The 18,706-nt window shown below is 55.0% G+C and overlaps 2 protein-coding genes across 2 annotated transcripts in view; both read right to left on the bottom strand.

Moving 5' to 3' along the window:
- CSUI_006580 (uncharacterized protein) overlaps positions 1–9,477 on the bottom strand; it is a 10,039-nt gene extending 562 nt beyond the window's left edge. Inside the window, exons 1-6 of the mRNA XM_068066736.1 lie at positions 5,051–9,477; positions 4,199–4,467; positions 3,423–3,660; positions 3,069–3,183; positions 1,553–2,723; positions 171–984 (exon numbers count right to left, since the gene is read on the bottom strand). Coding sequence (XP_067921289.1) covers positions 340–984; positions 1,553–2,723; positions 3,069–3,183; positions 3,423–3,660; positions 4,199–4,467; positions 5,051–7,940 — 5,328 coding nt within the window. The 5' untranslated portion in view covers positions 7,941–9,477 and the 3' untranslated portion in view covers positions 171–339. The remainder of the gene's footprint in view (positions 1–170; positions 985–1,552; positions 2,724–3,068; positions 3,184–3,422; positions 3,661–4,198; positions 4,468–5,050) is intronic.
- Positions 9,478–10,554: 1,077 nt separating this feature from the next.
- CSUI_006579 (proliferation-associated protein 2g4) lies at positions 10,555–17,497 on the bottom strand. The gene is made up of 8 exons (XM_068066735.1): positions 16,407–17,497; positions 15,087–15,581; positions 14,749–14,835; positions 14,401–14,461; positions 13,527–13,643; positions 12,684–12,797; positions 12,290–12,357; positions 10,555–12,076 (listed from the first exon to the last, which is right to left on the bottom strand). Exons 1-8 carry the CDS (start codon positions 16,530–16,532, stop codon positions 11,918–11,920), a joined length of 1,227 nt encoding a protein of 408 aa, XP_067921288.1. The 5' UTR covers positions 16,533–17,497; the 3' UTR covers positions 10,555–11,917.
- Between the last annotated feature and the right edge of the window lie 1,209 nt (positions 17,498–18,706).

Here is an 18,706-nt window from a genome sequence, read left to right as displayed (position 1 = left end):
CAACGGGTACATTCGCACTCTGCGACCCCCCTCCCCCCCGCCATTCGCGCCCAAGCCGGGCACCATCGTACGGTGGCGCGAGGGTGTTGCCCACGGCTCAGCGTCTGCAAGTAAAGCCGGCGGACGCGCAGCGCCGACTCCGTTTCCGAACCTTTCTGCTGTTAGCGTACCTCAGCTTGTCGAAGCCCGGGCGAAGCAGTCTGATGGTGGCGTCTTCTGTACCTACGGTTGTACTCTCAACCCTCCTTTTCCAAATAGGTTTCATGGAAAACCTCAAATATCAGTGGCGCTGAGCATCTGCTAGAGTGCGCCTTGCAACTCCCTTGGCTCGCGCTGGGGCTACCGAACATGCAGAGAGCTACGGTGCCCCAGTGGCGTCACCGGATGCCCCACGCTTTGGTCGTCGTGTCCTAACCGTAGACTTCTTCCTGAACAGAGCGGTGGGACGGCTTCGGGGCATGCTTTCGAACTGGCACTCCGAGAGACAATGCTGCGCGACCTACGCAAGTGGTGAGGAAGCGAAGACGATTCAGCGCCGCCCCGTGCGTTACGAGGATTATCAAAGGAGTCAGACTTCACAGGCACCTGGTCATGGGGTCCCGAGATGTCAGCTGCTCCTACCGGATGAAAGTCCTCTGTCCAGCCGTACACCCTGCCACCCCTCGGATATCGGTCCACCGTCCTCTCGCTAGCTACATGGTTGACCTCCTCGCTGCCGAGATGCGCAGGCACGCCTGCACTGCCTTCCGGTGCGCTCTCCTCTACGTCGCTGGGGCAAGTGCTGTGCTTGTCTCCCTCATCTTTGTCCCAGGGTGAAAACCGACTGCACCAGCACGACAGCCACCACGGGACATCAATCCAACGGTGATACATCATCAAGATGATAGAAATGATAAAGAAAGAGGCGGTAACCAACACTGCTACAGCCAGGATCCAATTGCGAACCACCTCGTTGCACTTCGTTGCGCGGTTGCTCGCTTGGGCCTAAAAAAAAAAAAAAAAGGAACTGCAATACCTAGAGGCACGAGTGGTTGGCAGCGATCCCGTGCGCGACCAAGGACGCATTTCGCGAGTTGTTGATCTGCGCCACAGATATGAGTGCTGGCAAGAAGGACGATGCTTTCACAGCCACGAGGCATGCGCGGACCCGCAGCCGTATCAGGGAGCGCCATAATTAGTGGAGAGGTCGGTACGTACAGTGGTATAGAGACAGAATGTGCAGAACCGCGGAGAAGCGCTACTGTGCCCTGCCCCAACGGTTCCACGCAGCCGACCGAAGCTTGTCTAGACGGAAAGTTCGGAGGAGGAGTGAAACAACGGTTATGACGGTTTCTCGTGTGGCAGAACGAGGTCCGCCTGAACCACACATGTCAAGGCGAGACACGGAGTCACGGAGTTTGCCTACCAAAGAACTCCACAACTACTGTCAGCGACGCTCTTCTGTGAAGCGGCACCAGCAACTAATACGTTCAATACCAGCGGCATCCGCAGAGAGTCGAAAAGACCTGAATGCCAGGAAGTGCCGTCCCCCTTGCTCTGTGTCTCTCCTTACGACTTGCGGAGGCTTGCCGGGGCTGACGTAGTGAATCTCAAATGTTCCTCGTAACCGCTGTGCAAGCCGGTTCAGGATTTCGTGAGCCAGAAGGCTTTGCCAGTCCTCCAACGCAGAGTGGCCGAGTCCGACAATTTTGACATGTAACATGACGGTGTGCTCGCGGATCCCCTTCTCCATTTCAAGGAGTTCGCCGTACTCTATACCAGACCCGAACTGTCCCTTGCGGTACAGCTGTCCCCTGCCCCCGCCGGGCTGCTCTAACGGCGTCGCGGTGCCTTGCAAGACCACCCTGTCGGGTCTGAAGTTTCGGGGGACGCCCGAATGCCCGAGAGGCCTCCGCTGAAGAACTTCGAGCATTAGACTGAGCACGCCATCTTCCTTTCCATTCGCAGTGAAATCATTGTAGCTCTGGAGAAGCATAACCTGGATATCTGGATCGAACGTGACTCGGTTCACGGTATCGACTTTCTCATACTCGAAGACTTCTGAAACGGTGGAGTAGACGAACTCCGTCCGCCCCCACTCGAAACTCGCCAAAGACTGATCCCACATAAGCTCCGACTTGAGTAGCTGCGTTGCCGTGTACGAGGAAACCAGCTTCTTGAAAGGATCCATGATGTCAGGCCACTCCTCAATCGGCTTTGTGGCCCAAGAGTCCAAGAGTGTTACCTGAATAAGCACGCCGTTTGGCGGCGTTTGCGCCTTGAATTTCTCCATGAGCTTGAAGTCAATCTCCACCCCCACCAGTCCTTTCTCGTGTGTCCGGCCTTCTGTTGAACGAGCGAAGAAGCCGGACACCCGGACGTCGGGAAGCTCGGCAATGTCCCTTCGAAATGTCCTACTTGTGGGGTAAAAACGGACGATAGCACTCTCCAGTTTCATGATGACGCTCTGCCGGACCTGCTCTTGCAACTGGTGGAAGTCCTGAAGACGTTGAAGCGAGTCTGTTTTAATCTCTACAGAGCCAGAAGAAGGACTCGCTGCACTGCTAGACAATGAGACGTTACTCGCAGAAGGGAAAGCAGAGGACAGCGGTGACACCTGGGCCAGCCGACGCTGTTGATTGCTTCCGCTAAGAGAAGGACGGCCGGTGAAGTGGTACTGTGCAGACAGCGAGGAAGAGCCCGGCGGCTGTTTCACCAAGAGCAGGATGATGCCGTTGTGAGGCCTACAAGGTGCAATCGAAACAAAAGTGCTGGGAAAAATCGCTGAACGCTAAGCATCAACTAGAAACGCACAGCAGCGCATAAGTGAGACGAGGCATGCCTCAACGCTGAACACGATGTGGCGGGGACCAAAGGGATTCAGCGAAAAACAGTAACCTCAGCAATGGTAGCTACGAATATGTACGAACAGGTGTGTGTCTGAATGTGCACGACCAGCCGGAGTTTTATTAATCCGAACGTCCATAGATATCACTCGACGCACACGACTTCATGCCTCTGAACACACCAGGCACGTTTTCAGTTTTTCTGTAGACAACCACAGTGAGCATCATCTGGTACCGGCTTACTTTTGGGTGACGTGTTGGCGCATGGCTCTGCTCAACAGAATGAGCATGGAGAAGTACCGACGGCTTTCGCTGAAAGCGAACATGTACTTGTAGTACAGCTCGTCAGAAGAAAAAGCTGCAACAGTAACACGCGCAAGATCGCCATATAGATACCTGAAGTGCAAACATATGTACGCCGACTCCGCGACTGATTTACTTTTTCTTTTTACTAGCCGTCTTTCCTACTCGAAGCACCACAGTGGTGACCGTACAGCGGTGGCTGCCGCACATACACGGGAAGGGTATGTGATAAGACTCCCGATAAGACGAAGAAGAAAGATAGACTGGGACACGGCTACAGCTGCTGCGACCTACGCTTGAAGTCGGGAGACGCTGACGGGTCTTTTCCAAGAAACACGTCCTTCCCCCAGGCGAGGCCCATAGCATCCTCGACCATATCGAATACGTGTGCCAAGCTGTTGCGACCATCAAACGGGACATGGACGTCACCCATCGCAAAAAGGACTTTTCGGAAGGAAGGATTTTCTGACGCAGTCTTTAAAGCATCTGGAAGCTCAGCGCCAGAGGGTAGGTAATCCATCAACGCGTTTAGCTGAAAAAAAAAAATCAGGCCAAAGAAGCAGTGAAAAAAAAACTTGCAGCCCGGTGATACTTCGAGCGGCAAAGCTCACAGCGTGTTACAGTATAGTCGCCGATAAATGGATGTGTAGTCATTCCTTAGCCGAGACACAGCGCGACACCGGACAGCGCTTGGCCTCCGGTCGACTGTCTGTGCTTTCCGCGGCGAGGAAACCGAGGCACCAGTTACACGAGCCCGAGAACGCCAAGCAGGTTACGACACCTCGTACGTAGGTGTCACTCTCGCGGACGAACACCCAAGACGCCACTACAGAGAGATGGAGCAGTTCACCAAAAAGTCAAAAACTCGGAGCGCTCTTCCCACAGACAAAATAAAGTGTAGACATCGCCTTGAAAGGAATCTGTCCATGCTGCCAAGTGCTTACTGCAAAGGGAAAGGGGGTCAGCGAATAGAGATAGCGAACACTGGTGCATGTGGCTCGCAAAAGAGACAAGTCCGTGTACGTTCAAGACAACCTGCAACGGCCGACATCGTCTGGAAACTCGCCTACCCCTTCCTCGAACGCTTGAGGCATTCCACACTCTCGGAATTCCTGGTAGCGTCTACGGACCAAAGAAGTCGAGCCTGGAGGCGGTCCAAACTGTTTAGCTTGTGCAAGAAGCTCTCGCAAGAAGTAAAAACCTCCACCAGCTGCATACGAGTAGAAGGGCCACTCCAGTCCAAATAACACGGCAAGAGTAAACCACAGCCGATACTGCTGCTGCTCCGATTGCAGGCACTTGCATACTTGGCTTCTGGACATGGGACTCTGAAACTTCCCTGCAGGCAGCGCACACGCAGACGCGCGAGACAAGTGTTGACGCAGGTTGGCTGTCTGTCCGAAAATTCTGCACATCGCGCACGAACCAGTTGTGAGCCCTCTTGGTTGCTCCTCTGCCCAGACTCTAATCTGTATTCAACTCGAAACAGCACTCCTAATCTTAGGTTACTGCATCCGGAATCCGTCCAGAACTCTCTGACTCCCTAACAGGGGAACCTCTCCCACTGCGTGTCTGATCTAGAACACGAGGCCACAGCAGAAAGGCAAAGACAAATAGCACCGAACCACACAGCGAAGATCGCGTGCTACCGGATAGGACCGCCACAACCAGAGACACGCTGTCAACTAGGAGGCCTGTGTTCAGACCAGGGCTGGGGCACGTGCATTAGTGGACGCTACCGAGAGCTTTCCGAGAGGCGGTTCTTGTTCTCAGAAAGCAAGCTCCTGTCCTCAGAAGAGATAGGGCGCGGCGACACCTCATCTACCGTACTATGCGAGTGTACGGGTGTGTTCTGAGCGTGACTGACAGAGCACCGGGAAACCCTCGCAAACTCTATTTTTTTCAGTTCCGGGGCTTATTACTCAGTTTCATCTTCGCCAGTTTCGCCAGCCTTCCCCGAGTTCTCCACATCCGCTGAGTGACGACCTGGCTCGCCGTCCTCGGGCCAGCCTGATCTACTGCAGCCACACTCGAAACCTTCGTTTTGCTTCCACTTTCGGCTTTAGCTGGTACCCGTGGCAACAACGTCCAGCTTCTGCGCTTCCCTCCAGTTCCATCAGTCGAGTCCGACACGCCTTGTTCATTATCTTCTGTTCTGCCGGTCGCTTCAGTTGCCTGCGCCCCCCAAGGCCCGCCTGGGCCGCCGGTTACTCGTTCGCCGGACTGAAGCGCTTCTATAACATTTCGTAGCGCAGACCGCTCACTCACTCGACGGAAAGTGTGTACCATTGCGTCTTCACGCTCGCGGGGGAAAGCAGAGGGGAGAGAGCTGCTGCTGCTGTGTGCCCCCTTCTCTGGCATGCCAGCAGACGAAAGTGAACTATGGGAATCTGGCGCTGAGGGCTCAGCGTCCACACCTTCTCGAGAAACGCCCCGCATTCTTCTGTCGTCTCCAAGCGGAGAGGCCCACTCAGCGCCCTTCTCTGGTTCATCGACAATGTCGTCGCTCTCCTCCGAGCTTTTCTCTGGTTCCTCTTGCGACTGCGCGTCCCAGATGACCGTGCTCGTTGTTTGGTCTCCGGAGTCAAACCTGTCTGCGACTCGGTTTACCAGATGATTCGTCCTTGAGCCTATGGTAAAGTCAGACCCGTCGCCAACGTCATCCACCTGCGACTGCGAGTTGGTTGTGCGCTCGAACGCCTCACCTGCGTTTTCCCCCGGCATCGTCGTGTTGCCGGCTATCCCCTGGCCCGGATGCCCTTGCCCGTGCGCCTGCGGCCAAGCAGGAAAGCCGGTTGGGACACCATCGTGTCTCGGCATCCAGCCGCTAGAGAGCGCCACGGAGTCCTTCTCGGCGCTAACAGCGGTATCACCACGTTTCCCGTGCCCGACCCGAGAAACAGACTGAGGCTCTTGAGTTAGCTCCCCGGCCTCCAGCCGGCGGGGTACGACACGCGCGCCCTGCAGCGTTTCATCGTGTAAGATTCGCTGTAGTGACAGCAAGGAGGAATGACTATATGAGATGGCAGACAAGGACGGAAGTCCACTGAGCTGAGCAAAAGGCAGGTGAAAAAGTTTCTGACTATGCAGCCGACTGGGAAAAAGACCTTGGTGCCAATTCTGGCTCTCTTCTGCGGAGAGAGTGAAGCGGGAACGAGGAGGAACTGCGGGGACCTGTGTTGCGTGATCCTGACTGCGCGGCCGAACTCCAGAGTAAAGCTTCACAACTTCACCTGACCTTGGAAGATCTTTCCGTGTACCCGAACTGACGGCGCCCGTTCGAAATTCGACAATTGGCGCGTTCGACCCGGCTGATTTTCTGCCAGCAGATGGTAGCTTCCTTCTGAGGGAAGAACGTGTTGACAACGCACCTCCAGAGGCACCGAACAAGAGCCTGGCCGGAGGCCGTTGCTCCTGGAGCCCCTCAGCGGACCCCGCACGACGACGGCTGCGGACAGCGTCGTCCTCATCCCAATTCCTGATAACGACGCGATGGCTCTGATTCACACCAAGATCGCTTGCAGAATAGTTTAAAAGCCTGTTGCCACCTGCACCTGCTCCGGGTGGTTTTCTCGTTTGTCGGCGAGCTCTATACACGGAAAGGGAAGAGCCTTCTAGCGTACCCACCAATCCACCTGGCGATGGTGTCCTTTCGTCGGTGGCGGTACCCAAAACAGAAGACAAGTCAAGCTGTAGAGAATCATGCTCACCACCAAAAAAGTGTACGAAACATAACAGCGCGCCGACACAAAACGAAAGCGCGTTTTGTAGAAGGCAGAACAAGGAACCAGGGGGACGCCGTCGCCACAGACGCCGGACAGCTGCAGACTTGCAACACTTTTCTGTCTTGCCGTCCAGCCCTCCCTGCTCTGTCTTAGAAGAAGGCCGCAGGCATCCCTGTATGTTTTCTTTTTGACAAGGGTGGCGTGTGGGGCAAGGTACAGAAATACAGGATCGCTCCCAGTGGGAAGGCAACGATGAGATGCAGTCACACCGGCAAGAGGCAGGGAAGGAAGAAAATCCCGGCGTCGCCCCACGGGCGCACGGAAAATTAACGGAAAGTGCGCGATGACGAATCTTCGTTTCAGGTGTCCAGCTCGGCAGAAACCCACCCAGGGACTCCTTCGAAACGGGATCGCCAGCCTCTCCCCGGCTCTGCGGACAAGCTGCGTTCCGTTGACGACAGCCACAAGATGGCAACTCTTTTCTCCTCTCCAGAGGAGGCGCTGACTGCCGTCGCCGCGTACCAGTTCCCGACGAGGATATCAGCCGCCCTCCTAGCCTGCAGGAAAAACGGCAGCCGGCCGATGGTGTCCAGCCGGCGGCCCGTTCCAAGGCGCACACCGGCCGTGCTTCTGTTCTGAATTCCCTAGTAAGCGAACTACGCAAATACGCAGAAAGGGGGAAAGGGAAGGGGCCTGTTGCAGACATGTCATGCGGAGAAGATGGATCGGACAGCGGCAGAGCACGCTTCCCTCTCAGCGCTGGCCGGGCGGGACCTCGAAAAGATGGAGAGGAACACGGAGATTCTGTCGGGCTCCGCAAGGAAAACCACGTAGAGGCTTCCGGACAACAGGAGAAACACGCACTGTCGGCCCTGCCCTCATTCTCGCTCGCAGGACAGGAACGTGTAAAGGCCTGGACAGGCGTTTTCTTTCCACAAAGAAAGCGCTGGCTCAACAACGTGTAGTCACAAGACACGGGGGTTTTTTGTAGTCCAGGTCTGCTCTTTCCACTCTCTTCGTAGCCCTCTTCATGGCCCCTCGTGCAGCCAGCCCGATAGCAATGAGAAGAGGCGGGGCGGTGTTCCATTTTACTCAGAACCCTCGGTCTTCAACATGAAAAGCGGAGAACGGCAAGCAAACGAACAGTGAATAATACGCCACAGCGACGCGTCCTCAAGCTAAAAATGAAACAGCTCGTCATCGTTGGCAGCTTCACCCGCTTGAAGACGGACAGCCACGCTGCACTCTGTCCTTACCCAGCAAAGACTGCGACTTCACTTGCATGAGTGCGAGCCCGAGTCGCACTCCCTTCTGCCTCAAGCAAAGCAAATGCGAGTGGAAGGCAACAGCAAGAAGAGAAACCCCTCGGTTCCCCGTATCTGCATCCGCGTGGGAATGCAGCCAAGCTGCGCCAACCAAATCGGAACTCGTGGAGTGGATAAAACAGGTACAGTCAGATAAGAACGGCAAGGCAAGCAATGAAATATATAGAACCGGGAGAACCTCTGAACCGTGAGGATGGCGGGGCTCGTGGAAGTTGCGCCCCAGGCCAGAGACATGCACAGGAGGCGGCCAGGTCAGGTAGAACGCCTTGAACCGTTCAGGAGGTGCTCAGCAAACCGGAGAGGACACAATCATCAATGAAACAAAACAAAGACTCTCAGTTACAGTGAAGGCCCCTTCAGTGGGAACGAAAGGGAGCTTGAACGGAAAGGTGACCATTCTACGAAGCATTGCAGACGTTTGACGTGCCGTGACGAGAAGACACTGGTGATCACAAGCTCGGTTTCAGTCTTGTCCAGGGGCCACAGGCATCTCCAGCAGCATGAAGCAGAGGGCCCACTGTGAAGGGACAAAACACCTTAGAAGTGTCGTGCTGCTGGGAAGTTTTGAGCACATAGCTAGCAGTAGCTATTGACGAAAACGATGGAAACGCGCCGTTCAAAGTGAGGAGGTAGGAAACTGTGGTCAAGTCCCTGCTTAAGGGTAGAGAGAAACTACTGACGGCCGTGTCTCCGAGAGTCTCGGCGGGTGACTCTACGGGACGGCTCGGGTTTTGGAGACGGTGTCCGCGGTCTACCGGATATTGTGGCTCTGTAGGCACGACAGACCTCTTTCCTCCTGCCACAATGGTGGAATTCCCGAGAAAGCCGAAGTGAATTTTCCGATCCTCTTGCACTAGGTCCCTTTGTTGCTCGGAGTCCCGGCCGGCGCCTCACCGGCCGGGTAGCCAGCAGGGCACCTCCCCAGAGCAGTATGGCCACCGTTATGGTACCGCGCTTTGAAACAAAGAAAAAGAGCGCCTAAAACTAAGTAGCGTGCGGCAGAGAAGCCGAAGAAGCCTTACAAAACCCGGGACAAAAAGAAGATGGGTACGAGGCATTTGCAGCGGCCTAGTCCGGTACCGCCGAAGCTGTCGGCACCCGCGGGCGGTATGGGCTCCGTCGGAGTTTTAGAGAGCGACCACGGGTCCGAAAAAACAACAGCTATGAACTAAACGACAAGGGAAATGCTCAAGCAGAAAGTAAACGTGAAGTCAACTGCGGCTCTCCAAGCTGCGGTAGAATCATACCCCGGGCCTCCCAATGCCAACTACTCAGCCACATGCATATGACCGAACGCCTCTGGGCTGATCCAAGCAGCGGCGCTTGCCCAAGAGCAGCAACGTGCGTAACTACCCGAGGGAACCAAACAAATCCCGTCGTAAGCGCCCATCACGCCCACAGTAGGAGATTGCTGTAGACCAGACAGGTCGGCGGCTACAAGTAACTCGCGATACTATGCGAAACTATTACAGGTCATTTCTCGAGGAACATACAGCCTACACACTTCGACGACAGCTTGCAAGGAAATGGCGGCGGCCCGGCCGCGACCGGTATGATCCACAAGGCTCTTCCCCGAATCACTTTTCCACCACTGACCAGTAGCAGACAGGCGCCTCTACTGGCGACAATCCCTACGGAGTACGCAAAGTGAAAGCCTGGGGTCGCAAGGCGGGTGGCGCCACGGGCCTTGCGATGTGGGTGTGAGGTGGCGAAGTTAGAAGTGAACACAGGCAAAATGTCTTACTGAAAGGATAAGAGGTCCGGTGCTATTGAATTGAGTATCCTTTGAGTGGTACGGAGCATTGATCTTTCGCAGCTGTGTACGGCTTCGGGCGTCGATGCCCTGGAAGGCTTTCTCGTTTTGTCTGAACCTGTACAACTACTTGCTGCGTGAATCTACCCGGCTCCCCGCCGCTGTTGGACGGGTTCGCACGGAGCAGTGGACACCGAGAGAACTCGGGAGAAGTAGAGTAAACAGCCGGTAAACAGCGGCGCGAGGTGAATGCAGAGAGCGCACCAAGTGTCCACGGGTTGACACAGACGTCCCGAGAGTGAAAGGCCTGCCCGAACAGCTAACGTGCTCATGTTGCGCCCTTGACGACTTCGAGAGTCGTTTGCCCTTCACGGGTTACGTCGTATGTATTCGGAGCCGGAGCTAAGGTACTGGCAGCTATCGTGCCCGCAGCACACGGCACCCGGATTCCTCCCACTGCGTCGGTGGTTGAAAGCCAGGTTATCGCGGCGTGGTAGCGCGTGTGTTGCTTTCACGACGAACTCCCGCTCTTCTTGTCTCCACCCGGTCTAATCTCGACAGACGGGTATATACCTAGACATCTCTTCAGGCCAGCCGCTAGCGGCCTTGATAGTGATAAACAGTCGGCAGTCCGAGCTGACAGCGTACAAACAAAACTATCCAGCTTTCCGCTTTTGAACCAGCCGTTGTTGGCCAGCCGCTAGCGGCCTTGATAGTGATAAACAGTCGGCAGTCAGAGCTGACAGCGTACAAACAAATCTATCCAGCTTTCCGCTTTTGAACCAGCCGTTGTCCCAATCCCTCAGTGACGATTACTGTCCTTTCTCGGACAGCAGGAGTTCCCAGCACATTAGTGCAGTACTGTCAAGAAGGCGCGTTCAACCAAAAGAAAGGCAGAACCCCAGTTGAAGAACTTTGCCAAAAGTTTTCCCTGGCCACGCACTCCGACACCAGAACATGAGTACTGTTCAAAAACAGAAAGAAGCAACCGACAAATGAACAAACGTTAGTGCGTCGACGGCGCCACGAAATGCGACGGGTGATCGCGGCCCGCCGACTTAAGACCCGGCGCCCGACGGAGCACAGGACAACTTTTTGCACACGTGGACACTCCGAAGTTAGGTCACTTGTGATCGGCTCCCAGCCGCTCCTTTACTTCATACAACTTCGGTTGCACGTTGTGCTGCTCTTTGCCCCTTTTCATCGACTAGATACATCCTGAGACATACGAGACGGCTCCCACGCCCATCCACACTTACAGATGACCTGAAGTTTCTGGTAGTACACCATGCAAACCAAGCGTAACCGAACACATTGCCGTCTGTGTGACAGTTGCCATCTTAATTGCGCGGCGTCGTCCAAGATTTACCCTCCAGATGGGCGAGTAGCACCAGTAGTGCGCCAGCCGCACTCCACTGAAGTCGCCCCTGCGCCTGTGAGACCGGGGGTGCCCTAAACGACGACGGTACCACGCTCGCACCCGTTCGCAACTAGATGCTCCTCAAAACCCTGAAGCCCTTCCCGCCTCTACGGCCGCTGCCTCCCCCCCCTGACAAACACGTGACAGTCTGGTGCTTGCGCCCGTTGTGAGCGCCCTAACCGGTTGTCGCCCTCGAGAACGACGTTGTCCTTCCAACACTGGCGGGACTCGTGCCGAGGACGACACCTGACATGCGCAGAGCGGGCGTCCCCTGTATACGCCGTAGGGAACGCGTGTTACAGCAGGTCGGTAAGAGCAGGCACCAGCGTGCCGCACGGGCTTCTCCAGCGGTACCAGTTCAGCTACGAGGGCATTCTCATTCTCCCGATATCTTATCACTGATCCGGATGTCCCCCATCTCTTCCAGAGCAAACATTTCTGCTCCGGGACATCCTGTACGGGGGGGGGAACCAAGAAACACTCCGTCGACCGTTTCTCCTGAAAGAACTTGTTCTTCACTTGCAGCGCACGCGTACACGCGCCAACTAGCATGAGCCCAGCAGCTTTCAAGCGTCATTGCCACTGTCTTCTTTTTTCTCCGCCTGCGCCTTCTTCTTCAGTTTCTTCGGATTCACTGATGTCGCCAGCAGTGCCTTCAAGTGCTCGTCCACAACCGTGTGCGAACTGTTGAGCTCCTTCTCGTACACAAGCGGAAGACCTGTAATCTGCACGAAAATCAGCCAGAAAATATAACGCGGCAGGGCCATCATGCGGAACAAACCCCCGGAACACAGCTGCACGGTGAGTTCTCTGAAAAGAACATTGCCTGCGACACTGCAGAACCAAAGCACGGAAACGGAGGAAGTGTCCGAATCGATTTCGACGAGACAGACTCGAGCTGCGGGACTGCGTACAGCAGACAGAAAACGTGCCCTCACCTTTTTCGTCCCTGTGGGGAGAAGAAGAAGAGTGAACTTGAACTGCGCAACAAATTCACCAGCTTTTTCTGCACAACAGGGATCACACGAGATGACGCATGCCGGCTGAGGGCAAAAGGACAGTTAGTCACCCACCGTTTTCCGGCACCAGAATTTACAACTTCGCTGCAGTTGCGTCTGACCGCGCACCTGCACCGAGAGGCACCTTTAACGGGGCAAGTCAAGCAGAGATGTGCCAAAACACCTTCCCGCACGCCGCTGCTTTCTGGCTACACACGATACCTACCCAACCTGGGGGCTTTTAGAATGCTACCTCCAACGCACAGGCGTTTCTGAGGACTTCAAAAATGAACTAGTTTCCGTAGGTTTCCGCCCGCAAGACGATTACTCTTACCTGTCATGACAGGATAGGGGTGCAGCAACTCGTGCCGCATAGCCTCCGCAACACCCACTTTGCACGCGCGCTCATCGGAAAAACCCCTTGATGAAAACGGTAAAGTAGGGTACTCTGCAGCAAACCGCCAAGCCCACACAGTACTCGGAAAAACCAGTACGAGTAATAACCCTATCCCAACGGCTGCCCTTCGCTCTCAAGACTTGCGCAGCGCCGTTTGTTCCGTTTTCTTCAGCGCCTGACTGGACTCCCCATCGGCACCCAATGAAACGACTATATACCGTGTCCAAGGTGTTTGAAAAACAAGGACACGGTACGTAGCGGATCTCTGAGAGCTGTGACGTAACTGTCATTAAGACGTCGACGCCCTTACATGGATGCAAGACCAGATTCCATTTAATGCTGCGTAGACGGCACACATGCAGACCGATCATCAAGCGGGAAGTGATCCCAAGCTACGCAGTCAACTGAAAAGAAAATTTCATCCGAGAAAAACACAGCTGCCAGGTGAGTGCAGGCTGTCGTCCCGCGAACAATGGTTCAAGGAACTCCGAGAAAGTCATAGCACAGTCTCGCCTTGAACCGGTACCCGCGCAATTCGAGCTGACCAGACGGCTGAGACCAGCATTCAGAAGCACACCTTGCGTCGGAGACTCGTATTGCGAAGAAGGCAGGGAAAGAGAAGTTCACTGGAAACTCCTTATAAAGCCAGCGCACACTTTGACCCCCCATCATACGGAACACGTCTCAACTATCCCACTCTCCCGACTTCCGCGCGGTCACGTCAGCTGCTTATTGAGAAAAAGAAAATCAGGAATGCTAAGAGGGCCCGGTACCGCTTACTGTTCTGCACCTCGCTCATGAAGTGTCGACCGAGCTGGGACTTGAGTATGTAAGTGCGGTCAACCGCACGCTTGTAAACGGTGGGCTTGATCGCCGCGTCGCGGGCTTTTCCTTCGCCTGCAGGCATGTTCAAACGAGAGAGGTACAGTGGAGACGGCACTGGTTTTACTCATCTGTGAAGGCTGGCCACTAGCGGCAGTCAAGTTTCGCATATAGGTAAAGTGTACAGTTTCGCGTATGCGAACGGGCACGCCGTGGAGCGCAAGCACAGGACTGTAAATTGTCTGGCCCTGAACTAACGCTGACCAAACGGACACGCAAACAGAACTGGTATGGCGCGCCATCACGAGGAAGCTCGTAGTGCGGAGATCTACAGAGCTTCTGCATCAAACGCACAAGAAACCTGGACGTGCGGTCCACGATCAGGTGGCTCTGGTTCAACGAACCGATTCAAGCGTACCCCCCACATGCTCTTCCTTGTAGAAATCCCCGAAATCTCACGAAACACTACACATACGCAGCGAATGACTGACTCTAACACGAGTTAAGAAAACGAGCCGCTCGAGTGTACGCAACGAGGCTGCTGCACACGCAAAGACCGTCCACGGAGAAGCGGAAAGGACTGTCCTCCACTACGGCCCTCCAGTCCACACAGCACCAGCGTGTTCAAACAGGCCCCCACTCCCTGCGCAGCACTACATCCAGACGTGTCACACTGAGTCGTACTACACACAGGGCTCCGCATGTGGCGCGCAAGCAGCAAAACAGACACACCAACATCAACAGCCCTGATACGAGCTACAAGGCACGTGTCGGACATGGGCACAGCAGTAGAGCACTGCATGCATGAGTGAACACAATGCAGACACTTTACCTGTCGAGAATACAATGTCCAAGCCGTACACCTCGTTGGCTTCAAATTCGAATTCCTCTGGCTGCATAGCAGACACCGAAATCGGAACTGCATCTTCCGCTGACAGCAGGCGCCTCCAAGAATGTAGCCCGTCCTTTCGTAACTTAACGAGTATCGCGTCTGTGGAGTTGTAACTCATTAAGTCTTCCTACCATGCACTACCATCTCTCGACTATCACGGTTTCCGCTCAGGACTGCTATTCCAAGATGCCCACTCCCGTACACGGGCCCCGACGAATAAGAGACGTGGCGGCTCCGGACGGCTCACGGCACCTGATGAGAGCCTCCTGAGAGCGGTACACCACTCACCTTGTCCTCGCCAGGGCTTGGAGTAGAGCCAGGAAAGCATTTGCTCCCCTCAATAACGTAACGCTTCAGTTGATGAGACAGGACACCCTGAAACGAACAAGTGAAGAGGGCCAGACACGCCTGCTTTTTGAGAAGCCTGCAAAAAGGCGCCATAAAAGTTTCTGCTCGCACGGGGCATCGTAAAGAACACTTAGGCCCGACTCCAGAGACAGGTTCGGTACAAAATCCTCTAGTACTACCTCTTCGGTGAAGAAAGGCAATGAACATGTATTTGCCGTACACTGTTTCAGCACTCGGCGGCACTAAAAATCAGTTAGAGACCTAATTTCCGATCTTACCTGTAAAGGAACGCAATTGTACTGTTTGGCTGCAAGCTCGATAGTCTTGGTAAGGTCTCCGCTCTTGTGACCTGGCTTAATTAGCCGCATGCACGCTTCTGCCGCCGTCCAAGACGCCTTGATGACGTCCGCCTTTCTCCCGGTGATTGCCGAGGGATCCTTCGTCCGACTGGTCTCAAAGATATCGGCTAAAGCAGGGTCACAGACTACAGTGTACGCAACGACACAAATATATCCATCCACGTGGCAGCCCATGTCAACCTTTACTACGTCGCCTTCGTTCAGAATTCTGTCACTCTCTGGACTGTTATCCACGGGGGAAAAGTGACCGCAGACCTCGTTCATCGAGATGCACGTAGGAAAAGCAATCCCCTTCTCCAGCTTTTTCCCGTTCTCCTTCTTGTTGTACACCTTCGAGCAGGCTTCGGTGATATGTGCATCGCCCAGTTTGCACAGAGAATACACGCTTGCCCCAGGTGTACAACCGCGAATGACCTGCAAGACGGAAACGAACACGTGCGGTCCCAAGTGTGTGAACAAGATGTTGCTGCTACCAACGCAATGCCAAGATGTGACACGAAAGAGACACTAGCCAAGCTGTCTCATTGAGGCGGTGGTTGGGGGTGCCACTCTGCTTCCTTGGACAGCATCCATGTCAATGCAGACCTGACACGCCTGACAAAAAAGAACGTGCCGACAAATACGTTCGTGTACAACCCAACTAGCAGCCCCTACAGCCAACAGCTCTATGAGAGCCGGGGAACCCTTTCCTCTAGCACCATCACTTATACCGGTGCCACAACACACAACGGATCTGGACAGTCATTACGTCTGCCTGTGTCAGAACTCCTGCATCTCCCAGCTGCTCCGGTGAGGGGCCACGTCGGGCATTCTGTCTTAGCTACAGGAAGAAACAAGCGAGAATGCACCCACACCATAGCTGCACCCACAACCGGGTAATACCAGTTCTACGACGCATAAGAACGCCTTCGGAGTAACCACGCATAGTCTTGTCCAGTGCCCTGGAGCATTATAGGTGGAACCAGAGTGACCTGCACTAGCTACACTACATTTGTACAGACTTGGACAAGAGCGGCTGAACACCCACATCCACGACGATACTCCTGAAAAACCCAGCCCTCTTCGCAACCGCGAATGACCCTGTATAGGTTGTGGAACACCATTCAACTCAACTGCATTCTACTTGAAGCGCTCCGCTGCTCTTTCAAGCCAAGCGACAGACAAAAGCGCCGGGACAAGCTGGACCCGCGAAAGACAGGGGACTGACCCCGGCTCGCTCCTGTATATGATCACACCGACCTTCTTAAGAGCTGCGTTGACAATGTCAGCAGCTGTACGATACTTTGTCACGACATCAGGGTTGCTCAGATCCTGCACCACCTCGGCCTCAACCTCGGAGCCTGCTGCGTCTGCTGTCGCGGCCATTTTGGCAAAGCAATGTTAGCCAGATGGGAAGAGAAGCGCCCTTCGCCCTTGCAAGACCCGCGTGCGCGGCCGTGCGAAGTAAGTGCCTTGAAATGAAAACGCGGCACACGCTGAGTTTCGTTCGAAAGCGACAACCCGAGTATCGATTGATAGTGCGGTGAAACAGTGGAACACAGCACGCGCAAGTACACCGCCAAAAATGCAGCGTCCTTCCGCAGGGCCAGTGTGTGTGGTACAGCCGGTTTCATCCCCGTGCAGCAACCGTCTAACCAGCTGAACGAGAAAGTAAAAAGTGAACGTAAACAAAAGCGAATGCGGAACAGCGGAAGACCACTCTGTGACAAGAGAAGATGCAGCAAAGCGTGCAGGAGAGCAACCAATGAAGCACTGCAAACCAAGGAAGCCGCACGCGCCGTCGCTTCACCCGGAAAGTGAGACTATGCGAAGCCAACAAAACGCAAGAACAAACCAGGAAGTCGCCGTAAACTGTCCGAAACACCAACAGAGTGGGGAAGTAGTTGAGGAGGGGAAAAGGGGTGAACAACCCGGATGCGGGGATCGTGTGCCGGCTCTGTAAAGCCCACGCTGTCCTACGCGAATGGTGGCCGTCTCACGTAAGACCAAAAAATGCCGGCCCTTCCATCTGACCCCAATGCCGCCTCGTTCGAACTGAAAAGCCGAAAAAAACGCTAGAGGCAAGAGGATTGTTGACGAAAAATCAGCCTCAGAAAGCAGTTAGACCTAGAAATGCCACCGGCTCCCTGTGAGAGAAAAGTGGAAGCTGCACGGCTGCGGCGTCCTCGCCTTCACCCATGCGGTACAGCATACCCTTGCAACTCCCCGGCGAATGCCCTCACCGAAAGCCCAGCAACGCGGCGGGCCGGGCAGCGCCCTTGTGCTTTACCTCGGGCACACCGCGCGTTCACTTGTCCACTACCATTACTTTGTAGAGAGCTTGGTCTTCTTCGTAAGTGCGGCGCACCGTGTGTGTGTCCGGTGCTGGAGCTGCGCCGTACCAGTGGAGCCCCAGAGGCGGGGCCGGCGCAATCTACAGGAGACGGAGATGTAATATGCTCAAGCGTAGTGTCCCTGAGGGTCCCGAGGCGCTCAGAACGAGCTGTAGCACGAAGATCACCTGGTGCGTGGCAGGGCAGTGCTGATTATAAGAAACGGTCACCTATCGCGAGAGGGTGGAAGTGGCGCTTGAAGCCATCTGCAGTCAGATCCCGAGAACCGGAAGCTTTCTACTGTCGGAGGCGGTGTTGCGCCGGCCAGTAGTGACAGGGCTTAGTCTGCTACTGTAACGCCCACAGGGGCTCTGCGGGCGTCGCTGTGTGTCGCGCCCTGGCGTGGATACGCCGCGCGAACTTGTTACTTGTGTGTGTCGAACGAAGTGCGCGTTAGTGGGGATGGAGGGCCGTGCGGCTCATTGGGCCCATACGTTGTGGAAGAGACTACAGAGGAACTAGAATGATTTCTGCTGAGTTCCCGCATCGGCCGTTTCACGTGGTAGCACCGCACTCAACGAGAAAAGAGAGGCTCGTTCTGTTTTTTCTTCGTATTGCTTTGTCACTAGTATTGTTCCGACGGCTGACCAAATCGTAGACCTGTCCTCTCTTGACCCGGCGGCAACACGAGACCAAAGACACCAGGAATGGAAAGTATACTTCCAAGAACGAATGAGCTGCCTACGACCGCCGAAATACGAGGGTAGCCCGGATGTTTCATCTTCCGAACTTTTTTGCTCTCAGTGTTGGAAATATCTAAATGAAGGGGGGACGTTATCAGACGAGGAGCGCGTCCGGCACGCGTCGCTCTTTTTGGACGGAGAACCGCTGCTCTTCTATCAGAGCGTCGGGGCTACCACTCCGGGCGCCGAGCAACCAAGAAATCTGGGCGACTTCTTTGAAATTCGCCGGCAGCGGTTTAAACCGTGTCAGTCACGATGGACGTACTACACGAGCTAACAGAGCTGAAAAATGATCCCAGGGCAACCCCGCCACTACACCGACTCTTCACAGATCACTGTTACGGGTAAGACTTTATATGGTCTCTGTTGTTGAAGACCGCTCGGTCCTCCTGGACCTCGCGGGGCCTGCACGACACTTGCCGCGGTGGGCGGGCATACTATAGCACAGCGCTCGACGGGCGCGACATACGTTACTCCACACCAA

Source organism: Cystoisospora suis, assembly GCF_002600585.1.
Source record: "Cystoisospora suis strain Wien I chromosome Unknown contig_3355, whole genome shotgun sequence".
Taxonomy (NCBI): domain Eukaryota; phylum Apicomplexa; class Conoidasida; order Eucoccidiorida; family Sarcocystidae; genus Cystoisospora; species Cystoisospora suis.
Note: the sequence above shows the minus strand (reverse complement) of the source record. Positions and strands in the feature narration are given on the sequence as shown.